Here is a 27,671-nt window from a genome sequence, read left to right on the forward strand (position 1 = left end):
GAGGGTGTGGTATATGGCCTATATACCACGGCTTGTGCTGCGGTCATAGGCACGAGGCGCAGCCGAGTGCCGTCGACCAGCACAAGCCGTGGTATATAGGCCATATACCACAACCCTCGAGTGAGTTATTGCTTTTATACAATGAGTTACACCGTCTAGAAATATTTATAGAATCAACACCTACTATTTCAGTGTCTTAATACCGATTTTAGTGAACTGCGCGCAGAAAAATAGTTCCCAAAACTATCACGTTGCTATGGAGTTTCAAATGAGGATCAATATTCCTGGAGGAACAGTGATGACATCCCATAGTTAACATGGGTTTGGAACTGTAACTGAAATGGAAATTATCCCTTACCCTTCCTTTCAGCAATGTGTCTGAGTCCTGGATATGACCTAGCAACCAAACACCTAGCTTGACAACCTAGACTATAATGACGTAGCTAGACCTGTAACAATTATTACATAATCGGCAAACCACAATTATGTGACATAATCGCTTCTTTTTTTTTTACCGTGATTATGCTTTTTATTTTATTTTATTGCAAATGTTTAAACCAAGCACTAACAGTGTACAATTTCAGAATGGTTGCACTTCCAGACAGTGGCTGTTGTGTATGATAGGTTTTAGAAGCAAGATAGTTAACTAACGAAGCTAACAAGTACCTAAACCAAACCAGAGGCTTTGGTCTGGGAGCTGGAACTCAACCCTCCTCTCTGCTCAGGTTATAGCTCTCTCTCTCTCTCTCTCACACTCACTCACTCACTCATTCCTCTCTCTCTTTCTCTCACTCACTCACTCTCTCTCTCTCTCTCTCTCACAGTCCTCACTCACTCAAATTATTGAAGTGTTAAAAAAAACCTCAGTAGCAAGAATAGGCCTACTGTTCCCCTGTATGTTTTTAACATATAAAACGCCACTGCTCAAGAACCCTTCTGGTCCCTAGAAACCTCCCACCAGGGCATGGTGCGAGGTGCAAAGCACACCCCCCTAAAACAAGAAAAGTCATGAATGTGCATTAGGTCCTCTTTTTTTGAGAATTGTTATTAATCGCTATTTTTTCTGAGACAATTAATCGTCTAGCAGAATTAGTAATCGTTACAGCCCTAGATGTAGCTACTGTAAGGCTCCCCTGATATTGCTAGCTTGCCACGATCTAAGTGTGATCCACGCATATACTGTGCAACCAAAATCAATTGCCCTGGTGTCAAAACTAATTGGCAACAAACTGTTTATGATTGCCAGCCTCATTGTCCTCAAGTTGATTTTTTCCCCCACGTCTGATATGTCCCGGTAGTCTCAGTTTAGGTTAGACCAGGCTAGCTAGCATTAGCTAGCCAAATACATAGTGAGTTGAGATGCGCCGTGATTAGCTAATGAAAGGATAAATGATTTAAATCCTGCAGTTGCCTCTTCTTGAAAATCGCCTGCGTGCGTTGTTTGATGCAAATGCACAGATTATGGCACCGGAGATGTGCGCATTCGGCTGACACACACAGGCTACGCTGTAGCCAACAGACCCTACCGGGGAAGTCTGACAACGTGTCGACACATTTTCAAACAGGCTTTATTTTGGTAAACAGACCACATATTGGGAGTCTTTGTGGTTACTTTATCCGGTAAGGGAAAAAAATCAGGACGTGATAAACTGTTACATTGGAATGTTGAAACAGTGAAACAAGACGGCTGATGGTTCATGACGCGAGTATGTAGTGTAATGGTAAGCGCAGTAATATTTCAAATAGAACTGTAAAGGGGCTTTGCCGTGGTATATCGTGTCCATGGATGTATTATATAAACTGGATACAGCCACTCCATTCACTGGCCGCTATCAACAATGAAGCCCTATTGAACCGCGCCATCTTGGCAAAATTTGTAGTCATTTGACTATTTCCGGTTACTTTTGACTTGCGCAGTTGTGCTTTTCTGGCCTTCCGGTTACTTTTGACTTGTGCAGTTGAGCTTCTCTGGCCGACGCGCGTCCACGAAAAAGTTCACATTTTTTAATGAAAATGACCACAAGACAACCTCCTGTGCATAGTTGAAATGGTAGTGGGATACGGTGATAAACTGGAGTGATCATTTGACAGCAATTATTAGCCTTTTCCAGGAATGGACAGAAATGGGATATTTTTAGAATAACAGGAATTTATTCACATACAATGTAAAGGAGTTGATGTGTAGCATGAAGATGAAACGATACACTGAGTTTGGGTGTTTTCAGTCAACGTTGGCGTTGACCGCTTCCAGCTATCGAATGGCCGACTGGTGTAAGATGGATAGCCTAACGTTAGAGAGATAAATGTAGGCTATGGTTATGTTAATAAAGCTAACAATGATGTTGTAACATGCATGCAGCACTGCCGATCTGATCTGAACGATTGATTCATTATTACCATGGATCGGTATTGGGATTGATCAAGGGCGAGTGTGAAATAGCAGCCATGAACTCAGCGGGTTTTCCGAGATGCGGTAGCTGCGGCCAGAGCTCCTGCTGGCGGGGAGTGAAGCTCTTCAACTCGCCGGTCACTGGCTCCCTGGAGGAATTTAGCCTGGCTGCAATAACGTTATCGCGAACGGAATGAATACCATCTACTAGCAAACAAAACATGTTCAATTATATTTAACTTGTTAAAACTAAGATGCCAGGATCAAAAAATAATTTCTCCAATTGATATATTTGACAAAAACAGGTTAATATGCAAGCCGGTTTTCATTGCTAAATCAAAGCGGGGAGAGCCGGGAACGCGCGTCTACATTTCAGATAAATGTGAACTTTTTCGTGGACGCGCGTCGGCCAGAGAAGCTCAACTGCGCAAGTCAAAAGTAACCGGAAATAGCCAAGTGACTACAAATCTAGCCAAGATGGCGCGGTTCAATAGGCCTTCACTTTAGATTTCGATTCCTGGGGGCTTGATCGTGTCACATACAACGGCGTTTAACCAATCAGATTGCGAGGTTGGAACTACCCTATAAACAACGGTTACATCATCGGGAAACATTTATGGGATAAATACCTACTATTTCAGTGTCTTAATATCAATTTTAGTGAACTCACATTGCTATGGAGTTTCAAAACGACCTGACCTGACCAACCTAGCTAGCCATGAACGAAGTGTAGCCTACCTTTGCTGTGCAACTGCGAGTTGCAAAAGTGGTGATGATAAACCAGAGTGGTAGGCTACAGGACGGATAGAACAACTCAAAATTGACATTGCATGTTTCCATTTTTCTTGAGGATAAACCGTAATGTAACCAACAGACGGTTACGCAGTGGAACTAACGTTTTTACAGGCAGTAATAATTGGCGCAGTAATATTTCACAGAACAGCAAAGAGGCTTTGCCCGTGGTATATTGTGAATATACAACGGCTCTTAACCAATCAGACTGCGAGGTCGGAACTACCCATTGCATAATGGACTACGTTGATCCAGTTCTCCAAGATACCTCTAATTAGTGGCCTAACCAGTAGGGGTGTAACGGTACATGTATTCGTACTGTACGCGACTTTCGGTACGGTAGGCTACAGACATGTGCCGAGCGAACCGAACGGTACAGACATGTGCCGAGCGACCCGACAGATCATTCGAGCAGATCCCTTTCAGTAGACTGACGCAGAATATTTGTCACAGTTGTGACAATGGGCTGTTTCGACTCTTGTGAAATAGACACACTTTGAACCTTTCACTCTCTCTGCCATCGCTGTGAAAACGAGTCTCCTCGCATCGCAGGCGTGTGTGTGCGTCCCCCCCTCCCTCAGTTCAACTCGCTCACACAGCGAAATAGGCTATAGCCTACATGGGGACCTTTGTAAACCATCTCCCATGTCTGTAATTTGTCAAGTAGGCTACTAATTGTACCGCAAGTTACTTAGGCCTACCATATTTTGCCAAGCAAATAAGTCATTTGATATAGGCTACAGTCCCGTGCGACGTGTCTATGATTTGGAAACGAGTAGCCTACGAGCAGTGTCATCATATCAGCGGGATAATGGTGGCCTAATTAAATTGCCTACAGACTTTGCATCCCGTGCTTCATAAAAGAAATGTCTTGCCTATAAACCAACAATTGGGCAACTGTAGCCTAGCCTACATGTATAATGTAACAAGTAGGCTAAGCAGAAAGCAACTCACATTTGTCAGTGTGCTCGCGTTGATATTCAGTCGTCCTCATTACCGTCCTCCTGAGGTAAAACTATTAATTCTGTTAGTTTGCCTTAGCCTAATGCACCGTAATGAAACACAGGTAGGCTAAGGGAATAATTTATATATCACGGAGGTCCCAATGTAGGCTATAGTCCTTGCAATGAGAGAAATTAAACTCCGAAGCTGCACACAGCACGCGCTCGTTTGTACAAGCAGGTTTGCACGCATAGTCTAGCCTATATCTCTATGTGGGAAAAAAGGCAGATTTATTTTTTTGTAAAGAATTTAATTTATTTCATTTTTTTATTGCATTTAATTCGTTTTAAATAGGCGATTCTAAAACATATTTTTAAGTAGACTATTCATTTTTATTTCATTTTCTACTGCTGGGGACATCGCAGACATTCCCTGTCTGCTGACAGTGTTGATTTTTCTGGCCAAAAATATGAAGGTTGAGTGAAGTGGGGTAAATGGGGTATGAATGAGGGGGAAACAGCAAAGTTACTTGACACAGCATTGTAGGCTATTCCACTGGTCAACATTGTTTTTTTATTTTGTTATGTTGTTGTTGTTGTTTTTTTTTGGGGGGGGGGCAGTGATGCAGCCTGAAAGGTATTGATGTATATAAATAAAATTATATTAAAAAGGTTGATTCAAGTTAATTTTCAAAGAATAGAAAAGCAATCAGAGTAGCGCCGGCGCGCCGCTCCTGAACCGAACCGAACCGAGACGTCCGTACTGAGCTACGTACCGAACCATGGTGTTTTCGTAACGTTACACCCCTACTAACCAGAAGTTCCATGTTTGCTATGATAGTAGGAGATCTATCCAAGGCTGGGATTAAAGAGATCACCCAATAGGCTGCCATCACATATAAATTATATAAAATACACCCCCCCTCCCCCCACTACGCATTCCTCACAAAATCCTGCCCCCCTTCTGATGTCACTCTGGACAGACAACTCAGATGTGTGGGTCCCTTGACAACTGGGTTGCCATGGAACAGCGTCACAAAGGTCCCTTCTATCAGGATAGAGGATCCTTGCCGATGTTGAGCAAGCAAAACCGATCACTATCTCTGCAAGCACAAGGGCACAGGGTGAACCAGAGATACATCACACGTCACTTAACAGAGAAAACATGGAACTGCTCATGTACTGTAAAATAATCTAGAGATAACTGTCTCCAGTCTGCGATATGAATGTACATGAGCACTCATCTCTGACCCCCCCCCCCCTCCACACACACACACACACACACACACACACACTGCTAGCTGGACAAGAGGGCTTTTATGTAATGATATTCACAGATGTATCTGCTAATTCTTAAGCACAGAGATGTGGCCATGCTTGAGATGTGGCTATGATATCGTTATAACATATCTATATTATATTAGCTTTTCCAATTCCACCTGACAACATACAGTCAAGGATAGGATTCAATGATATTTAATTGTCATTATGAACAAGACATGGGTACCATCGGTGTAACAGAGTATGGGGTATAGCACCCAGAATGAGGCCAACCATACACACAAACATACACACACCACAATCAGATAGATGCTTTTATCCTCACATTTGACACCAGGAGGGGTATAAGGTATCTCTCTGCCATACTTCAAAACAAAGACAGAATACCTGACAGTCCGGACCAAGCCTTCACCACAAAGTGCTTAAGTGGGACTACATTTGGCTGATTACTTTGTGGCCTGTAACTGCACCCTGTTCCAAAAAGAGGAGGGATAGGACCCAGGCTGCAGGTCATTAGAGGGACACAGCCAGCAAAATGGAGGGAATAGAGTGAACGGTACAAGAGAGGCATCCCACGTTCCCATAACTACCAGAGGTCTAACTGACAGACAGCCAGGAGAGTTTGACCTGCCTTCTCATCAGTGTAGATGCTTGATCTCTGTCTACTTGTGAAGTCTTTAAAACATTTTAGTGTAACACGTTTCTTTTCGGATGAATATTTCCTCAAAAGTGGCATTAGGCAGTATACACTGTGTATTAGATAGCCTATGTATAGAGTAGCCTATGTTTTTACAGAACAAATCCAAAGAACATTGAGGTTATAAGGCAGCTATAACTGTAAAGTGTGGTAGGCTACAGTTGTGTCATAAACTGTAGCCTATAATATTTTGAGCATATAATTGTACATGGTAGCCTACTTACCTGTACAGTAGCCTATATTGTACATTATGACAAATAAACATAGCCTACTTGAACCTTGAGTTTATAAATGGCATCATAGAGTGTAGGCTACAGTAATTGTAGTCTACAGCTAATTTAAACGGGAGAGAATACTCTCATAAAGATGAACACGTTATCATTTCAGCTACTTGTCCTAGTGGTCAGCATGATAAACCTCAAATCACATAGACCAGCATGATCGAGGCACATGGAGCAGCTTTTAAGAGGCTTACAGTTCATAGATGACATTTTCAATAGCCTACCTCTCTAAGCTATACTCAAAACTCGAATAGGCTATTATTGGGTTTGGTAACTGCAGTGCATTTGCTGATGAGGGTTGAAAACAGTTCGCCTACAGTAGCTGACAGACAGCCTATCCATGATTCGAGAGGAAAACGTACAGTAAATGTAGATTGGGCGCTATCCTCACTGGAGAGTGAAGACCTACCCTATCATGTAATGGACAATTGTTAAATGACATGGTTGCGGCGACATTTACCAGGCGTATGCAATTGGAGTAGCCTAAACCCGACACTGCAAAAGTGCACTTTAAATGCTTCAAGTTGTTTTGTTCCACAACATGCCGTTTGACGCTACTTCAAAATGAACTGAGCATATACTGTCAACATCAGTGCCAACATTAACGATGCTACAGCACTACTGACAAACAGCCACGTCTCAGCACAAATTGACACTACATTTTCACCCAAATGCTGTTGTAAAATTAGGCACGGAAGTTAAACTGCACGTTGAGACGTTGGAAATGTGGACGTTGAAACGTTGGACTATTTAAAATCGTAAAGAACAATACCTTTTCAGGACGCTCTGGCGGGGAGTCGACTGCTCTCGCTCGGTCCCTCTGTTTAATGTAATCCAATGGTTTAATCCAAGTCTTGTGAGCATCAACGTCACTTCCGTGTTTTCTGAACAGTTCACCTGTATCCTCGGGTGTACAGTACAATACAGGCTAAAAATAGAACAGCCTACATTGCGCCTTTGTGCCTAATGGCATAAGATCAATACGTTTGACTGATATGTAGACGGATGTACTGTGCTGGCTCAGGCTCGTCTTCATTACATAGGAGTCTCAATTATTTCTATATGCAGACCTACCCATCATGTATTAGGTTACTGGTAATAGCCTATATTAGCCTATCAATATTTAGGCTCGGACTGTTCAGAGTGGTAAACCACGGACTACCTCAATACTTCATACGGCAAAAGAAACAAGCATCCATACCATAAATGAAAAATGTTTTGAGCTAGAACGGGGTAATTTACAGAGGGTGTTGTGAGACTGAGACCGATACTGCGCAGTCTGGCCACTTTTCCCGGACCAATGAGCGCGCGCCAAAGAGTGGCTCCGAAACCAAGGTGCGCTCGCTCGGCAGGTGAAGAATGTCTGCCATGCTTATGAACGTTTGTAACGCACAAAACAGCCTAGTCGTTTCATTAAGTGTTTTAGGCTTAAGGTTATTGTTTGATTATATTACATTATGCATGTTTTTCAATTATATCTTTTGTACATAGGCCTATACATATACATTTACAAATCTGACAGATTATTGACACATACTTGGCACTTAACAGAAAAAAAATATCAGGTGATTTTGGGACAGAAAATATAGGCTATATTATTTGCCACATATTAAACATCACACCATACCATACAATATTTCCTCTTCTCAATTCATTTTATTCATTCATATGACCCAAAAAAGTAAACTAATTCAAAAACACACACATCTCATTCATACAATATGGCCTATTTCTCCTGCTCTGTTTATTTCAAGATCTGTTGCAGCAGAGTGAATTTCATCCACACTAGACGTCCGTCAACATGGACCCAGAGGATCGCTAGCAGCATGTCTCCCTTGGCCGCGTCAGCAGCATCAGAAGAGTCTGCCATGCAGCCCAGCCACCTGCTGCAGAGCCTGTCTTTGGTATGAGCGCAGGGCCGTCCCCCGGCTGACCTCCTTCCACTGGACCACCTCAGCAGAGCCCGTGCTGCAGTCCACCTGGGTGAGGGGCAGGGACAGGCAGGTTAGCCTCCACACACACTGGACAACCAGCCTACTTTGTTGTCTTGGTTATACTATGCTTTATCACCTCATTTAGAAAAGGTATATTCAAAAAGAGCACCAAGAAACTTTCATTTCTGGAGAGTTCAAAACTTGACTGTAAAGGCTGCTGCATACCTTCAGGTGTTAGACAGGCGTGTTCAGTAGGAGGAAAGAGATGAATGTACAGCAGGCTGACAGAGGCTCCCTGCACACTCCTCACAGAATTACTTTATTTAGAAAAATAAGGTTTCAGTCGCTGGACCTTCATCAGGTTACAATAAATTACATCAGACAAATATATAGTGCACACCTCCAGACAGGCTAATCAGGGGCTACGAGGTGTCAAGAAATCTGTCCTACAGGCTGCATGTAATGAGTCAATCAATTAGGGGAAACACCCATCACCAAAAAAGGACATCCACTCTGAGGAAGTCAACAACCACATAAAATACACGCTCATTTCGAGTAGCACTGCCTGATATTGTTCATGAGCACAAGGGAGTAGGTGCCGGTGTGAGGATGGGCCGCCCTCCACACATATAACCTGTGATTTATGTTTGCAGGCCTGCTGGGCGAATCAATCCAAAGGAAAGTTGCAGATTGAACCTTTGGGTGGATGTTTAGATTAAAGGTGCTCTGTTCAATTTACTGCACTTTTTATTTAAAAAAATAAATCCAATATCTGCAATACATAGGTCCAGGGGAATCATAACTGTACAGAAAATATAGCCAACGGTGTAGTGCCTGTGGAGCAAATGCATAATTTCTTTTTATTATGAGCGAAGCTGGCCCGGCGCTGTGCCTCACCCCCTGAACGGCACCGTATATAAGACGTGTAAGTAGCTAAATTCAGGTTCATAAGCAACGTTAGCCAGACTAGTCCCCCTAAAATGTTAGCTACCATCTATTTCTGTATTATACCGACTAACATGGTGTAGGTATACACTAACATACATGGATACAGTTCCAACAAGCTAACTAGATACCAAACCTTTGCTCCCACTCAGGCGAGTGGTCAGTCTGAGTGTAAGCGGCTGATTTAGCCATGTGTTTGTGTAACGTTAGCCACGTATTTTAGCTGATAAATAAGGAACAATGGGTAATTGATCGATGTCGGACCTGTTTTTCAACCGTAGTTGCAATGCTGGGCCCATTGGAGTCATGATAGAAAGCCTGTTTCAAGCTGTTTTCCTTTTTACAGCTACAGAGAGGGCCCTTCCTATTTCAACTGACTAGCGAATATGTGGCTGGGGGGGTGGGGGTGTGAGGGTGCATATCCATATATGGAGTGAAAACGCCCACTTGTTTATATCTGATAGGCTGCACCACTGCCCCATCTAGTGGCTGAAAAAAACGAACTGAGCACCTTTAAAGAATGTAATACAGTATAAAGGAGGAATATTAAATGTTGCTTTTTAGGTTAAAACGTCAATGTTGAAAAGCATACTCACCACAAGGTTGATATCTGCCATCAGTAGCCCTCCTCTATCCAGGTGGATGTTGAGGATGGTGGTTTCCAGCCAGGCATGGTCTGTGTTCCTACAGTCGTCCACATAGCCCTCATACACCTGAAAACAAACAGGTTCAGAGACTGACCGGCATGTTCAGGCAGTGGATGAGAAAGAGAATGTCAGGGAAAATACCATCACCTCCATGGAAAATGCTCACCTTACTTCCCTCCACCACTTTAGCTTTGATCTTCTCATAGAGAGTCATGCCCATAATGTTCTTTAGTCTTTCAGGTAGGGGCTCGTCTGATTGGATGGGACCCTGCATAGCAATGCATTGAACCGCCAATCAGTGATCAGAGGCAAACCACGGAGACTCAAGGAGCTAATTTTATGTTAAATGCAAACACCAGGAGTGTCTTCTCCTGATCAACCAGGACAAGGTGAAGCCTTCTGTGCACACGCTGTAGCAGTGCAGTGCTCACCCCAGGTAAGGCCCAGAGCTCCTCACTCTCCTCCCAAACAGCCAGGAACTCCAGGGCAGATCTCTCACTGTCTCTCCACCTGGGAACACATCCACACACACACTGTTCAGCTGGGTAGATATGTGATATAGTACTGTGTTGGCAATATGGTGTCAGTATCCCTATGTGTTGTGTGTGAGTGTGTGTGTCTGTGTGTGTACCTCATACCGTGAGAGGACAGGGTCCAGTATCAGATTTGGGCCCAGGTGGCTGAGTGCTCCTCTCCCCCCCATTCCAGTCCTTCCTCCTGGGTTCCTAATGGCAACAGTGATTAGAGGAGAGCCACATATTAGCAGCAGAGACACATGTTTAGAAGCTTCACATAAGTGCCAGTTGGTGTCTCCCTACCTGTAATTATCTAAAGTTGCAGGGTCTGCTCTGTAGGGGAAAAAGAAAAAAGATTAAAAATACACTGCATTCACAATGGCTCATCATGGGAACTACGATCACGGCTGTAAAAACACTCACTCATCAGTCTGGTCTTCACTGCCATTAACAGAGGGCTTGTAAAGTTTAAAGTCCACCTGGAGAAGAGAAGATGTTTGTCACCGAAGCCACTAAAACTGTGATGAAATCATGAAAAACAGTATACCTCTGGAGAGAACATCTTCAAGAATGATAATAATTGTGGAATGAAAGTCAGGCACCTCCCAGGGCACCTTCTCCTCGGGCACGGGGAAGCGGGTCACAGTGCTACCGGGGTAGAGGGACTGCCGGGCGTTCACGTGGTACTGGGTCTTCTCTTTCTCTGTGTCGCCCAGTTCACTGTCACATACTGAACTTGTTGAGGCTAGAAAGGAAATTGCAGTTAAGTAGTACTAATCAATCTGCAGTATATGTGGAAATATTTTCATGAAAATTAAAACTATACCAATACGTGAATCAAATAAAAAGCTATATTGCAATTGATAGTAGGGATTCCGAATGTGAGGTCCTGACCCAGAATAGGAGCCTCAACTGTAGAGTTGAGACTCGGGGACTTGAGGCTGTTCATGATCCACTGCAGGGCCTTGGCAGACTGGGTCACCTGTACACACATGGAGGAGGGAGCCAAAGCAAAAGCTTGTGAGGGAGACTTTCTCTGACTTAGCAGTTAATAATCAGTTACAAGAGTTAATACCGTATGTTAACAGTGTATCAGAGAGTTAAAAAGTGAGAAGAGTAAACAGAGACACAGGTGTGCCCAGGAATGGGGTGTAAATGGCTCCCAACCTGCTCCTCCAGTCCAGCCAGCCTTCTCACTATGGAAACCACCCCCAGCTCCTCCTCCTGCTCCAGCAGCTCTGTTATGGTCCCTGCCCTGGGAAACAAACACACACACAAACAAACACACAAACAAACAAACAAACAAACAGACAAACAAAAACACAGACACGCTGAATATCAGACATTGTTTGTCCTTGTTTGTCAGTCTTTTAGACATGTTATTCACGTCACCTCAGTGATCAAGTGTGTGGTGCTGTATAGGACAGTACAATAATACCATAGAGAGGCCCTTACTTTTGGGCGGTGTCCTGGATGCGGCTTTCCATGCTCTGGCTCTGTTTCTGCCGCATGGAGACCAAGTAGTTGTCCTTCATGGAGGATTCCCAGGACAACAGCTCCTCCTGCTCTGCCTTCTCCAGCTCCACCTCTGAGAAAGACATCAGCAACACACCTCAGATACAGTATGATCCCCATGCGCAGGGCTAGATTAAGCAGGCCTCTCCACCAGCGTGGTCCTCAGAGCAGAGGTCTGTGCCTAGTGTGAGAGTCAGTGTGGTACACCTGCGGGCCAGGGTTAGGGTTAGAGTTAGGACAAGGCTGGACTGGGACAGCAGAGACCCCCAGGTCTCAGTATCATGGCGGTCCTACTCACTGAAGCGCTGGTGGCTGACGGGGGGCCGACGCAGGCAGACATGGCTGACCAGCAGGCAGACATGGCTGAGCAGGATGAGGGGCGGGGGGGCGGCGGGCCGGCTGTGGTACTCCTTGATGAGTTCGTATCTCTGGAACTTCCAGATGCGGTCTGTGTTGACCTGAACCTCCTGGAACGTATAGCTGTGAAATGTGAAATCATTAAGAGTGGATTTTTATCTAAATTGTATCACACTGCTAGTCCCTAGTCCCTGCTAGTCCCTAGTCCCTCAGGCATGAAAATGGGTCAGGGGTGAAAAAGGTGATAAGGGCGCTTTTTTGGGGGTGCGCTTTCAAAGCATGCCCTGATGGGTGGTTTCATGGCACCAGAAGGGCACTGAGCATTGTCATTTTTATATGTAAAAACACCACTCACTTGAAGATGGCAATGAGCAGGTTGAGCAGCAGTATGTTGGCAAACAGCAGGTAGATACACAGCATGATGATGGTGAGCCACTCGGGGAAGGCGGGCATCTGGTGGTCGTTCAGCACCGGGCACTTGGGCTTCAGAGGGTCGGTCCCATTCATGCTGCAGGTGCTGATGTCAAAATCAGTGTCTGGAACATACAAACAGAAAGAAGAGCTTTCTGAGATGATGATGTAGCACTTCTCAGGTTAGATTCACCGGGGTACATACAGACTTACCCTGACCGCCCCCCTTGGTTTCTGAGGCTTGTTTTGTTTCCCTGAGTAAGTATTGTGTAGAAACACTGATGCCCCTCTCTGTCAGCACCCAGATAAGGCGTTGGTAGGGCTCCAGGCTCCAGAGGGAGACAGGGAGAGAGGGGCGCACAGGGACCCATCCCATCCACAGGGACCCCCCACCCCCCAAAAAAATCTCGGTCCACTCACTGTCGATGTTAGAGGGGAAGTTCCCGAATATGATGAGGTAGGGTTCGTAGACGGCCCCTCTGACGATCCAGTCCAGCCTCTCCTCGTTGTGGATGAGGATGCCCTGCTTGGCCACGCCGTAAGCCACCACCCAGATGCTCAGCAGGAACAGGAAGAAGAACATGTCCTTCATCTGCAGATGCAGACCACAAGCATCGTGCCCGGGTCAAAGTACCACGTGCCACGGGTCATCACTGCTAAAGTAGGCTACTCGCCAAATACTCTCTCTCACCATTCTCCTGACGATGATGATCTTGGGGCCCAGCGTTCTGCTGATGGTGAAGATGGCCATGAGACGCAGGCAGAAGATGATGAAGTCGATACACAGGATGACCTTCCCTGCATAGAACGCTGTAGTGGTTAACCTGCAAGAGGAAAAACGTCCTTAGAATCAGAATTAGTTTATTTACATACATAGGATTTTTTTCCAACACCGTGGTGCTTACAACAATGGACAAGTGCAAGGACAGGACAGTGCATGACAGGCCACGTAAAGTGCAGTGATACATAGTGCAAAAAGTAGCAGTGCAATTGGACTACAAGGAGTCAGTCAGTTTAGTGCAGAGATTGCAGGGAGCAGGGGAGAGAGTCAGAGGGGAGCCGTGTTTATAAGGCTGATGGCCGTGGGGGAAAAAACGTTCCTGTGTGGAAAAGTTTTAGTCTTTAACAATAGCAGCCTCCTGCCAGATAGACTTCATTGAAGCAAGCAACCAAGGCAGGCTCGCACAGTGAACCACATTCTTTTTTATTTCCTCTTACCGGTAGGATAGGAGTGACGCTTACCTACATACAAGGCCAGCAATGAAGAGCAGGATGGACAGGACATCTAGGATGTCCCACAGGTCTTTGATGTACATCTTAGCTTTCTTACGGAACCCAAATCCGTCAGGGTCATGAAACAGCTGAGACATGGAGGGACATGAGAAGAACAGAGCTCAACCCTCTACATTGTAGCTCTGTATGAGTATGTGTGGTTCTGTGTGTGTGTGTGTGTGTGTGTGTGTATATATCTTACCTGTCGGACCTCCTCACACACCAATGAGAACAACCAAATGTAGAGGAGAAGCTCCCGCCAGGAGGGCGTGGCCTGGAAGTCGATCATGAGGATGATGGCGAAGAGCCAGAGGAAGCTGAAAAACGACATGATGTTCCAGAAGAACTTGACCTGGGGTGAGCGGTAGAGGCCGACCAGCCGCATCAAGCAGCTCAGGGGCTTCAGGTGTGTCCATTTCTGAGGGCCACTGAGAGCAAAGGAGGTCAGTTAAAGATGGGTTGGAAACAACAAATCTGGACCTGCGTCAGTTACGCCAGAACAACTGAATAGAGTAGATGTTCTTTAAGAAAAAATATATATATATAAAAAAGAGGAAAAGTTAGGCATTTTAATAGAGTTGATGTTCTGTGATGAACTTTCCCCCAAAGGGTGATGGAACCTGTACACTCACAGGGCATGAGACCTTCCCCTGGCATCAGCTGAACTTCCTGTTACGGTCTCTTCACCTCTCACTGCCTCCCTGTGAATGTCTTCATCATGTCTGAGGAAGAGGAGTGGTCATCTCACTCATTTACACAGAAAAATATGTATACATGGACGTGATACTCCTCCATACCCACAGAGCCTGTCGATCTGTCCAAGAATACGGCATCTAGTCCTCTACCACGGGGCTTTAGTGCCACCAAGTGGTGGTTTAAGATAATGTGTTCCAAATAGAGAGACACTCATACACACAGTCATATGAATTGTGTTGTGCCAAGAGTCAAGAGATGAAAATAAGCCCGGTGACAAAATCTGGCATGTTTACATTTGATTTTAAATGTTCATTTATATGCATTGTACCTATTTTAAATAAATAAATCTTAAATTGCTAGTGAACTTACTAACATTCATATGTAGTACATACTACAGGAATGCCCATCATAGTAATGTTCATTATGTTATACTGTACTATGGGTATAGCATAGATATAGTAATATTAGTAGCAGCAGGTAGTAGTCCCACCTGTAAGCCAGGAAGCCGGTGTAGATGAGGGGGAAGATGAACATGCAGAGCAGCACCCTCCAGACAGCGTTGTCCGCTGCCAGCTCCCCACACCAGATCTGGGTCAGGAGGGCCTGCAGGGGCACAGAGGAACTACTGTTTGATGTAACATAACAAAACATCATGACTACGGGGGTTCCACAAGGGTCTGTCCTGGGTCCTCTCCTGTTTTCCCTCTACACTACACATCACTGGGCTCTGTCATTTCCCCCGTCTGATACACAAGTGGAGACACGCATAGTTGGGTGCTTGGCTGACATCTCGGAGTGGATGATGACACATCCCCTCAAGCTCAATCTGGACAAGACTGAGCTGCTGTTCCTCCCAGGGAAGGGCTGCCCACACCGGGTCCTGGCCATCACCATTGAAGACACAGTGGTGACCCCAACTCGGACTGCGAGGAATCTGGGTGTGACCCTGGATGAGCAACTGTCGTTTTCCGGGAATAGCTAGGCGGTTTCTAATGAGAGGCCCTGTGGCGGCGACAGCATGCGTCACATATCACATCTGTCACACGCTCCTGCAGATTCATGCTCTACAACATCAGGAGGATTCGCCCTTTCTTCATTGATGAAACGGCACAGGTGCTCATCCAGGCCCTGGTCATCTCCCGCCTGGACTACTGCAACTCCCTCCTCGCTGGGGCCCCAGCATCAGCCATTAAACCCCTGGAACTTGTCCAGAAAGCTGCTGCTCACCTAGTGTTCAACCACCCGAAGTTCTCCCACACAACTTCCCTTCTCCATTCCCTACACTGGCTCCCTGTAGCGGCACGCATCCAGTTTAAAACTCAATGAAAGGAACATCCCCCTCCTACCTCCAGGCCATGGTCAAACCCTATACCCCCTCTCGACCGTTACGCTCTGCTACCTCGGGGCAACTTTATTTTACAATTAAAATAAAGACATACAATTATAAATAAAAAATACAAATAAATATAACCTAGTTATTACTTACAATCACATGGAGTTGCAATACTAACATTGTAACACTGTATAAAAACTACACTGTAGTTTAGGAAAAACATGAGAGGGAAGGGAACATTTGAGTAGAGTGAAAAACATATATCCTTATTAAATACATAAGTGTAGAGAAAAAAACAAGGAAAGTAGATTTAGTTCCCCTAAATGCAGTCCAGAAGGTCATAGGTTCTATATCTGGAACTACCTGAACTCCTGGCTGTGCCACGAAGCTCTTGTCATCAGCTTCCAGGGCCAACCTCAGACAGGTGGTTCTACCCCAGGATGGAGAGATTCGAACTAGCAACCTCTGGGCCCGCTGTTCGTCACATCTATGACACTCGCTGAACACACCTACAGTAGGGGGAAGCAGGAATACAAGATCAGGTAAACACATGTGTAGCCGAGTGAAACTGAGTCCTCATGAGTCCCGAGTAGGTAGCGAGTTGGTGGTTGAACTAACTCCCCCAGTATGAATACTGTCCACCCGCGCCAATGAGCTACTCGTTTTTCATCGCTGATTAAAACAGTGTCTTTCTTGCGGAACACTCGGGTTCGAGTCCCATCCAGTGCAAAACGAATGGGTTACACATGCACAAACAGAAACACACACGGACATGATGAGCCCAGTGCGTACCGATGGCTCGGTCCTCATAGTGGTCGGCCAGCTCCCTCATCTCCTCCCCCTCGGCCCACTCATCTGCCCCCTCCTCAGACAGCCTCTTCAGGATCTTACTGGCTGCCAGGGCTGCAGCTATGCAGTCCCTGCACTGCACGCACGCACGCACGCACACACGCACACGCGCACACGCACACACGCACACACACACACACACACACACACACACACAGGTCAGCTGTTCATGGATGGCTAATGGCTGAGCATGGTGCTTCAAACAGGAGAGTTGTAAGTTCAGTTCCTCAAAAATACTGTAAGTAAAAAACAATACTTTTTTTCTAAAAGTATGTGGTGAGCATCTCCATAGGTCGTTAGTTACCTGCTCCCAGGCGATCTCTGCCAGCTCCTTCTGGTTCTGGAGGACAGCCCAGAGGAAGAGGTCTCTGGATGGGTCCCTGTGCGCCCCTCTCTCCCTGTCTACCTCTGGAGCCTGGAGCCCTACCAACCCCTTATCTGGGTGCTGACAGAGAGGGGCACCAGTGTTTCTACACAATACTTACTCAGGGAAACAAAACAAGCTTCAGCAACCAATAGATGACCACTTGAATTAGTCAGCTATCTACAGTAGTACTCACTGTGACCTCAACGTTGATGGAGTACCTCTCGCCGGGCGGGGTGTACAGGGGCTGAGTGTAGCTGCCCAGCAGGTGGCGCACCTCATCGGAGACTTGACTGAGAGAGATGCTCCTGCATCCCTTGGCCCCTGAAGTCTGACCCCTGTAGATGCGCTTAGTCAGCTCGCGCAGGAAGTAGCAGCTGGGCAGCTGGTCGTAGAGGTCACACAGTGTCCTGTCCTCCTCTAGGAACTGTCTGAGACACACGCCGTTCTCCAGCAGCAGACGCACAAACCTGGGCTTGTGGCCCACCAGGGCTGAGAACATGGCCCCATGGAGGTCACTGGACTGGGGGAGGGGGGGGACACAGCAGATGAACTAGATGATCCGAATATGACGAACCAAGCATCTTGGGGCCTGTACTCCAGCCACATATTAAGGTTTGTTCTAGACTAAAAACACGGAGAGGGTTTCTTAGTTCTACACAAGGCTTTAATCAATGTCCAGGAAACTGCCCCCTTGTATTTTAGCTGTTCTATGCTGTGCATGTTATGTTGTGAGGCTGTTTCAGGATGTGTGAGAGGATGCAGAGGTTGCGTTGTGTTGTTGTATTAGTGTAGTGTTTGTGTTAATTGTATAGTGAAGGGCAGCCGCCAACCTTCCACTGGCTCTCCTCAGTGAAGATCTCACTCTGGGCGATGTCCACTCTGTTCCAGGCCACGGCTAGCTCCAGCGGTCTCTCCCAGCTCTCTCTGCCCAGCGACAGACAGCTCTTGGAAGCTGGGGGGATAACCAAACAGGGGTATGCACAAGTATGTGTATAACTGAGTGACAGCAATCGTGTCCGGGAAACCAGTTCATAGAAATCAATATAAAAATCAATATAAAAAACATTTCTGGGTTTAAGGGCTAGACATCTTTTATACCCATTAACCCAACGCACTAACCCATTGATGAGGATTCTCTCCATGGAGTGATCTGTTACATTGTGGCAGTAATGCATACGTATGCTTTGCAGCTTTGTATCGAACAGCATGCATTCATTCAGTTGATTGAGTCAGAAGAATGATTTAGGAAAGATGAGGATGCAAACAATTGTCTGTTTTGGAGGGGGTTAGCAGGGTTGTAACTTTTCAACATTAACTTATTACTTTAGAAAACATTAGTCAGGAAAATTGTCTGATAGGGTTCATTCCTGGCCTCAAGCATGGTAAGTATTAATAACTCAGTGACTCAGCACTTGACTATATTGTCGGTACCTTTGAGAAGAGCCTTGAGGATGGCCACATCCATGTCCCCATGCTTGTCCTCGCTTATACGGAACACTGTCAGTAAGTGGGACATTCTGATGATGTCCTGAATCTTGAGACAGACCACCGACACTCAGTTACTCTGAGCAAACAATGGTCATGCAGACAAACTTTGTTGACTTCAAGTAAACGTGAAGCTGAGCTGTAAGACATAGTGAAGGAGGAAGGGACATACTGGATGAAATCATGTGGACAAAATTACCTTCTTGGTCCACTCGATGAGCTGGAACTCAGAGAAGGTGTCATACTCTGAACTGAAGAACCTCTTTATCAGCTGGTGGATGGTGGCCAGGGTGACGCGGGCCAGTGGTAGGCCGGCCACATGGGCGATGACATCCGCCAGCCGCCCCGAGCCCTCCAGCACCACACAGGGGGTAGCGTTCAGCATGGCGTTGAGGATAGTCTGGGAGTGGGACACACACGGTAGTAGTGCCACCATGTTTAATTTAAACTCATATAATACCGTCCACCAAGTGCAATTGAATTGCTAGCCCTTCAGTGGCGTAGTTGGCTAAAGCTGTGTGGTATGAGAGGTAGTCGGACGTATTTATAAGTCCGATCGGAGTGGCAAGTGAGGGCGGAAGTATTCATGACGAGCAATCAGATGACATGGAGGATGCAGATGGAGGGAGGGAGAGAGAAATTAGAGAAAGAGATAACTCACATTCAGAGTGCCTGGTCCACCATCCAACACAACACACACTACTGGGATCTTCACTCCACTCCCTGGAGGTGACAGACATACACACACATACACACACACACGGTTCAATAGTTAATAGAGAGTTTAATATTCACCAGCTACGAATAGGATCTATTATGTATTACAAAGGTCAACAGCTACACCTGAAGGAAATCAACCTCGTAAAAAGTTCTCCACTCCACTCTAAGATCTCCACAGACACACACAAAGACATCAAAGCCACAGACAGAAGCTACAGACATGGACACATCCACAGACAGAAGCTACAGACACTAAGTACTTTCCTTGTTTCCCAGCAGCCGTCTCACCCCTGTTTCCCAGGGGCTGCTGGGAGATTAGCTTCTCCAGGCGGCTGCGGAGCTCGATCTCAATGCCGTAGCGCCCGTGTGTCCCATCGTCCACCAGCAGGAAATGGGAGTGGTTATTGTCCAGGCAGGACAGCTGGCCCTGTTTGTGCACCTCCATGGAATAGTGTGCAGGGAAACGCCCCTGAGGACATGGGGAGGGGGGTGAGAAGGAGGAGGAGGAAGAGGAGGAGGACGAGAAAGAAGAGGGTGGGAGGAAGAGGAGGAGGAGGAGAAGGAAGGGGGGGGCTTTTTTTTTTACTCACTACTGTATATCCAATGAGCTAACTGTTAATTTAGTCAGAGATGGATGAGTGGATGGATGGATGAGTGGATGGATGGACTGATGAACAAATGGACATGTGGATGGAGAGATGGATGGATAGATGGACACAGCCCTTACGAGTGGGTTCACCAGGGCGCTCCTGTTGTGGAGGGTTCCCCAGGTTGCCATGCCGATGGCCACCACCTGGCCCTGCGTGGTGCTGCTGTGGAGGGCGTGGTCTCGTACCGCCATGCCCACATGCTTCATCACACCTGTGTGGGTGCCGCCCGTGATGATCCACGCCCCTACGCATGCAGAACACAGGCTTGGTTCTATGAGTACTATGAGTGTTTACAGGGTTCTGTCTTGATACACAAGGCAGCCAACCCAACCTTAAATATCTCCGCCCAGCCAACTGTCATTTATGAAGTGAGCTACAGTGGCGCTGTGCACAGGAATATTATTCAGGATGGGTAGTGAGCTACAGTGGCGCTGTGCACAGGAATATTATTCAGGATGGGTAGTGAGCTACAGTGGCGCTGTGCACAGGAATATTATTCAGGATGGGTAGTGAGCTACAGTGGCGCTGTGCACAGGAATATTATTCAGGATGGGTAGTGAGCTACAGTGGCGCTGTGCACAGGAATATTATTCAGGATGGGTAGTGAGCTTCAGTGGCGCTGTGCACAGGAATATTATTCAGGATGGGTAGTGAGCTACAGTGGCGCTGTGCACAGGAATATTATTCAGGATTGGTCACCGGGCCAGCATGAGCCCACAAGTCTCTCAGAACACAAGCTAGCTACTGTATGTACAATGAATAAATGTAACAGCAGGAAAACTAACATAAAAAAGGGTTTGTTTGATTCGGGACAGAGGGTGAACCTGACCTGTGGTCTGGGCAACGTTGATGAGTCCCCTGCGGAACAGGACCTTCAAGTGGGCTTTCATGTAGAAGTTCTTGGCTCCGCCCGTCACTGAGATCAGCAGGTTGGGGGGTGGGAGCTTCCACTGCTCTGTCATCAACTGGTACAGGACCTCAGGGGACGTATCTTTGGATACTCGCACATACTGTACACGAACGCACGCACGCACACACGCACACACACAAGCACACACACGCACACAAAGAAGAAAAAGAAGCCTACTTTATTAATCCCCTTGGGGAATTATCCTCTGCATCTGACACATCCTAATACTAGGAGCAGGGGCATTGACAGGAGTATTAACCCTGTTGTACGTATCTTTGATGATGGGAGGAAACAGAAGCACCCGGCAAAAACCCACACAAACACAGGGAGGACTTGACGGCTGGGATTCCACCAGGACCTTCCTGCTGTGAGGCAACAGTGCTCACCACTGCCTGAGCCTGTGCCAGTGACATGTCTAAAACACATGCATACTCACAAAGACGACATGAAGGGGCAGTTCAAAACAAATGGATACAAAACACAAGGACACACATAACTTAAGAATGCACACACAATTAGCAGGCAATTTGACAACACTGCTGCCAAAGTTTAATTAAATAGTGTCCAAGTTAAGTTTGGGCATGATCACCTTGCCAGTCTTCTGTCCCATCATCCCACCAAAGCTGATTTCTCCGTAGGCGTCCGTGGCCCCCTCACAGGTGTGCCTGGTCCGGTCCCATGACTTGCCCACTAAGGCCTGTGCTTTGCGGGCTTCATCGCTGTGAGAGATCTCCTCATAGCCACATCTGCATATTCCCTCTCTATGGGACAACATCCAGTCATGGTCGGTGCGCATCAAATTTAACCCAAACACAGTTAGAAACAGAAACCGAATCTGTTTAAACAGGCACAACAGCCCCTAAAAATAACAAGGTCTTATCAATAAAGATGTTCACTACAGTATTATTTGCATCATGCAGACCACATACACCACACAGTATGTCCTCAATGCTAGTATGTCCTCTATTCTATGCTATGCTACAAGAAATATGGATTACTGTACAGAACAACTGAAAAATGATCTTTGATTTCAGGATATGGTGCCTTGCTAGAGTAGGTGCTGTCTGTGACAGGATATACCTGTGTATCCCTCTCCTCTCACATTGCCATGCATCATTATCAACAACAACAACAACGTCAGTTCAGAAACATGCTTTCTCTCTCCTGTCAGCAGAGCCTGTGAATGTCCCCTGGTCTGCAGCCTACCGGGCCTCCTGTACGTAGAGGCAGCACTCCTTCTTTTTGATGTTCTCCTTGATCCAAGAGGCCATGGTGCAGCGCTGGAAGGAGGGAGACAGAGACAGGTACTTGGAGGTTTCAGCCGTGGTGGCTGCCAGACTGTGAACGAAACTGGGCTCCACGATAGCTTCCCTCATCCTTAAGGGGATGCAGGATGGGGGCAGGCATCAGTTGTTGGGCTGGCAGGCTGGAACTAGCCCAGAGGGCTGGGCCACCGACAGGAGAGGGGGAGAGCCTCTGCAGGGAGTAGCTGCGTGGCCGGTGGCTAAACACGGTACTGCAGCAGTGATGTCAGAAGCAGCCCAGGCTGCTAGGAGAGCTGCTGAGTGAGGCTGAATCTCTGCCAAGCCTCTGACTCACCGGACAGGGCAGGACAGGACGCGGTGTAGGAGTGTAGGACATGACGCCGTGCTACTGACCATTTCTACTGACCACAAAACAGTTCTGGTGATATTGTGGGACACTGCATCAGGTTGGAATGCGGGATCTTGATAAAGAGACCATCTCACACCCTGTTGCTCCCCATCCCCCGGCGACAGGCCAGGCCAACAATACACATCCACAGACACTCACAGTGGAACAAAGGATCCTCCATTCTGGCCTTGTTTCTTTAATAAAGTGAAACTGCTCCATCTCCAACATGTGATGCAAACACCACGTTAATAAGCCCGGTGAACCAAGTAGTACTGTATTTGTAATGCAACTGTACTGTGTGTTATAATTAACTGATTCTATGCTGCTACTATAGTCTACCATAGTCAAGTATGGTATCCATCGTTGGCTAAAATCATGAATCAGTTGATTAGGCACGTTGTGGAATTGTCATATCATGTTCAAACCATAACCGGGATATTTGATGATTCCAGAGTGAGCCCAGAATCTGAATCAGAATCTTTTACGATGGGAGCGGGGCCCACTAGGTTATTGACCCAAGTGACCAATGTTGAACGAGTGGCCATTCACAGTCCATTTTGACCTTAGACCTTAGATTTCATCTCATGTCTCTGTCTCTGTCTGTCTTTCTGCCTGCATACTGTAGCTTCTAAATATGGTGTTTCCTGTAGAACTATGTGAAAGGGGGATTTTTCTTTTGCAAGTGAAGAAAGGTGTTAGTTTCATATACGCATGAAGCCTGTATGTATGTCTTATGCGATGCAATTTTTTCTCTTGCAAGTGATGCACGTGTGATGAATGATTGACGTATTTAGAGCGTCTAATGAACTCTTGACTGTCTATCTACATATGATTGACGTATTTAGAGCGTCTGATGAACCTTTGACTGTCTGACTGACATCTATGATTGACGCATGCAGGTGGCTTCGATGACCTTCTGACTGTCTGACTGACATCTATGATTGATGCATGCAGAGGGTCTGATGAACTTTTGACTGTCTATCTATCTATGATTGACGCACTTGTGATGCAGATGTAAGGAAGTGTTCACCTTATAAGGAGTTCCTTCAGACCTTATTTAGAGTTATGCTTATGTGAATTGAAACTGCTTATGGTCAGCATTGACGCAATTAACTGGCCATTGACATATTATGTTTTGCCCCTGTTGCGTGGGTTTACCTTTGATGTATTGTATAAATACTGCATGATTAGCTTAGGGTGTCTGTGTCTCTCTCTTGATCTGTTGTTGCATTCGTGTAATAATAAGATTGTGAAAGAACCCATCTAAAAACTTTGTTCAGAACTGCTTTTTTTTATACTTTGATTGAACTGCGTGTCAATCCTTATTTTTACTTATTAGATTTAAGTGCCCTGTGTTGGCATATTTTGTAAACTTCCATAATTTTAAATAAAACCTTTTAAGGCAAGAAGTTTTTGGGACATCCTTCTCCATCCAGCACTGCCTCCTCTCAGCTGTAACAGCATGTTCAACAAAAGGGTGAGTGACCTAATGGTTTAGGTATTCACTGGTAGCCCTAAATGGTAAATGGACTGCACTTATATAGCATATAACATAACTCCTGGAGTATGTTTGTCTACCGGCTAAGAACAACAATCGCGTGCCTGTCTACGCCCACAGGACACACCTCGCCTCTCTGCCCCTTAAAAGTGATCAGACAGGAAAATCTCCCTCTCGTGATTTCTCTTGTAACCCTCAACTGCCAGGGTCCATGTTTCTCCAAGTAACACGTGACCCAGGATCCAAGCTTTGTGCCGGTTGATAAGATCAGCCTGTATCCACACTGGATTGCTACCTAAGATATGAGTCAACACAGGGGCTCAGGAAAGTACTCTTCAACAATCCATCTCTGGCGAGAGCAGAGGTTTTAAATGAGATATTTACTTGTGAACTCTGAAACTGAACTTTGAACTCTGCAAACATCAACTTCGCGCAGCAACGCTACTATCACTGTTCCAGCGGGAGCGCAGCCGTGCTGCCCCCTTCATCAAACCGAGCGACCACATCACGTGCCTCTTCCCTTCGTCGAGCCAGACAGCACCTACGGACATCGCGCTTCACACATCCCTGTAAGGTTGACACCCAACATTCTCTTTGATGTGTGTGTGATGCCAAAGTGTTGTTTAAGCTTAGAAGATTTAGGATAGGCTGTGATAATCTCTGACATCATTCTTTTCATTTCTTCTGTGTTTTCATATTGCCACATGTGTTTTGATCATGTCCTAGCGTCATTACATTATCTTAGGTCACTTGATTGAGTCAAGACCTCCTCCTACAGACTGAGATTGATGAATAATTAAGACTATTGATAAAGGTCATCTTGTTTCCCAGTACAAAACAGGGTGGTGCCCCATACGAGTGATTTAATGCCTTAAATCCATTTTCCTTCATATTTGTGATAACCGCGGTATAATCATAAATTATAATGGTCATAGTCATAGCTCTAACCCTAGAACACGCTACAGCGGCGTCTCATCCAATAGCTCACTGGCTAACAGCTACAATGGATTAGTTTGAAGTTATTGCCTGATAATATTCAAATAAGTAGATACCGTCCTTTTTGGAACAGAAAACTTTTCCTCTTTTTTGGAATGATTATTGATGTAGTTGTCAGAGCAGGTGACCACAGCCAGTTCACAGGTGAGCTGCGACAACACCACTGTCTAGTTTAACTCTATGAAAGTGTCATACTTGCCCAAAATGTAATATTACTTGAATGAAAGTTGAGCATACTGAAAATTATGGATTGAACTTTGATGTTCTACAATCAAAAAAAGTTGATAGTCCACTCACATTTTCGAGGGCAGATATCAGTCTGCTCAGTCCTATTTTTTGGTCTGTCACATCCGGATGGATTTTGCCCATGGATAGGGGCAACATTTCTGTAGATGACAGATTTTCAGTTGGACTCTTCTCTGTTTGAAAAAAGAAAAGTAACATAGCATCATAGAAAGAAGAAGATATGACCTGAGATGATGTGACAAACCTATACACTGCAGACATTACATCACAGTCATTTAGCTGACACTTTTATCTGAAGTGACTTACAATAATTGCATTTAACATAGGAAGTCAGTGTACTACTACTCGCCAGAACTCACAAGTGCATCTCCTTTGTGAATAAATGACTAAGAGTATAATCTAGTACTAAAGCCAAAGTGCAAGAACAGCAAACTAAAAATACAACAGGTGCTTAAAGACACTCATGAAGTGTTTATCTCTCCATGACTGACTGATAGCAGAGCAGGTGCCATATCAGTCACGGGGCGTGTATCTCTGACTATGGAAAGTCTCAATTCCTCAACAACAACCAATATATCAATCAATTAACACTTACTGTGCCACATGTTAAAGCTGTCATTAGATCATAGACTTGACATGCTATCAGATTGTGGTCATGCAGCAGATCCTCACTCCAGTCAATTGGAAAGGAGATATATATTTTACTGCTTCAACTGCTCCTCCCCTCAAACCAATAATAACCTTGTGACTCCCCCCCCACACAAACACACAAACATCTTGATCTTCTTGCAGAGGATAGATTTTACGGCAGGGAAGTCACAGTGGAGCGTCGTATTACAACATGGATGTTCCCACTGAGCCCAGGGTGGTGTGTATATATATATATATATATATATATATAGGCCTATATATATATTATACACTGAAGTTATCGATATGTACCTTTGGTAGCGCTTTATAATACAGCCCATGTCTTACCAGTGTCTTACCCGGTACTTATGGGGTACTTACCCGGTACCTACCCGGGACTTACAGGTAAGTACTTACATGTAGGTACGGGCTTACTTCTGGTGCAGAGGGGGACGTATTATGGAGTGCAGGGGAGTGTAGGTATTTGTACGTACAGGTACAAATAATACATCCCCCTCCACACCCTAAGTAACCCATACTTACCTGTAAGTACCAGGTAAGTCCCCCGTAAGTACCGGGCAAGTACCCCGTAAGACACTAGTAAGACATGGGTAAGACACTGGTAAGATAAGACATGGGTAAGACACAGCTAAGTCACTGGTAAGACAGTGTAAGACACTGGTAAGACATGGGTAAGACACTGGTAGGATAAGGGTAAGACACTGGTAAGACACGGGTAAGATAAGGGTAAGACACTGGTAAGACACGGGTAAAACGGGCTGTATTACGTTACCGTACCTTCCTTCATTTCTACTTTTCTACAATTCAGTTTTTCTCTGAGGACAGTTCCCCCCTTGAGAAATCTACTAACGTTATATAGTACCAACCTGTTATGAGGTGGAGTGTTTAGTTAACAACTTAACAAGTGCCAGCACTTAAAGATTGTTTGACAATGAAAATTCCTTTATAAATAAAAATAAAAATAATAATAATAATTATTATGAATAATAATAATACAAATAATAATACAAATAATAATACCAATAATTGTTACGGCTCCAGGTTCTGTGTCTGCCACGCATTACACGCGGTTTGGCACACCGCCCCCAGACGCCTCTCCAGCGCTCCGCATCGTCGGAGTTCCCTCTGGTCTCCGCTGGTACCAGTGGGCGTTCCCGCTTGTCGTCACAGGAGCAGCCTTCCACCTCTGCACGTGCCCGACGCAAACTCGCCCGTCGCAGCTGACAGCCATCACCCTGATTGCAGGCTAAGCAGGTCCTCCCCAGCTGACACCAATTACCAACTCCATATATACCTCCAGTTCTCCAGTCATTCTTCGTTAGATCTCCGTTTACCTCATGGTGGCAAGTACTTTGTTTGGATGCATGCGTTGTCTCTTTGCGGTTTTCTTGTTTTTTCCCCCATTACTTCTGAGTTGGTTCCTAATTTCGTTTTCCTCTGCTCCCAGCACCGGTTACTGGACTTGCCTTGCCAGCCCTTCTACGGACTGATACCATGGCTCCGCTGACCCTCCTGCACGGACGCGGATACGATTCTAGACATGGACACTGACCCCGAAGCTCATCGCCTGACCCCTGCCTCTTCCCAACCACTCTTTTGGATATTTCTTTCACTAATAAATCGCTCCCGAGAGCAGAACT

The 27,671-nt window shown here is 45.7% G+C and overlaps 2 protein-coding genes across 3 annotated transcripts in view; both read right to left on the minus strand.

The window, feature by feature from the left end:
• Positions 1–7,202, minus strand: part of map3k13 (mitogen-activated protein kinase kinase kinase 13) — a 44,664-nt gene extending 37,462 nt beyond the window's left edge. For both annotated transcript variants that reach the window (XM_084457298.1, XM_084457296.1), the window contains exon 1: positions 7,154–7,202. The gene's annotated coding sequence lies outside the window, so the exon portion shown is untranslated. The remainder of the gene's footprint in view (positions 1–7,153) is intronic.
• A 1,032-nt stretch (positions 7,203–8,234) lies between these two features.
• trpm2 (transient receptor potential cation channel, subfamily M, member 2) lies at positions 8,235–22,363 on the minus strand (the record flags this gene model as incomplete). Its single annotated transcript, XM_084461455.1, has 30 exons — positions 8,235–8,360; positions 9,857–9,973; positions 10,074–10,175; positions 10,339–10,417; positions 10,546–10,632; positions 10,846–10,901; positions 11,025–11,125; positions 11,317–11,404; positions 11,590–11,677; positions 11,878–12,010; positions 12,236–12,417; positions 12,650–12,830; positions 13,126–13,297; positions 13,397–13,529; positions 13,948–14,066; positions 14,180–14,405; positions 15,164–15,276; positions 16,370–16,515; positions 16,799–16,931; positions 17,160–17,300; positions 17,416–17,742; positions 18,053–18,174; positions 18,654–18,756; positions 18,907–19,107; positions 19,369–19,430; positions 19,716–19,896; positions 20,155–20,321; positions 20,907–21,087; positions 21,577–21,748; positions 22,194–22,363. 30 exons carry the CDS (start codon positions 22,361–22,363, stop codon positions 8,235–8,237), a joined length of 4,209 nt encoding a protein of 1,402 aa, XP_084317581.1.
• Between the last annotated feature and the right edge of the window lie 5,308 nt (positions 22,364–27,671).

The sequence above is a fragment of the Borostomias antarcticus genome, assembly GCF_949987555.1.
Source record: "Borostomias antarcticus genome assembly, chromosome: 2".
NCBI lineage: Eukaryota > Metazoa > Chordata > Actinopteri > Stomiiformes > Stomiidae > Borostomias > Borostomias antarcticus.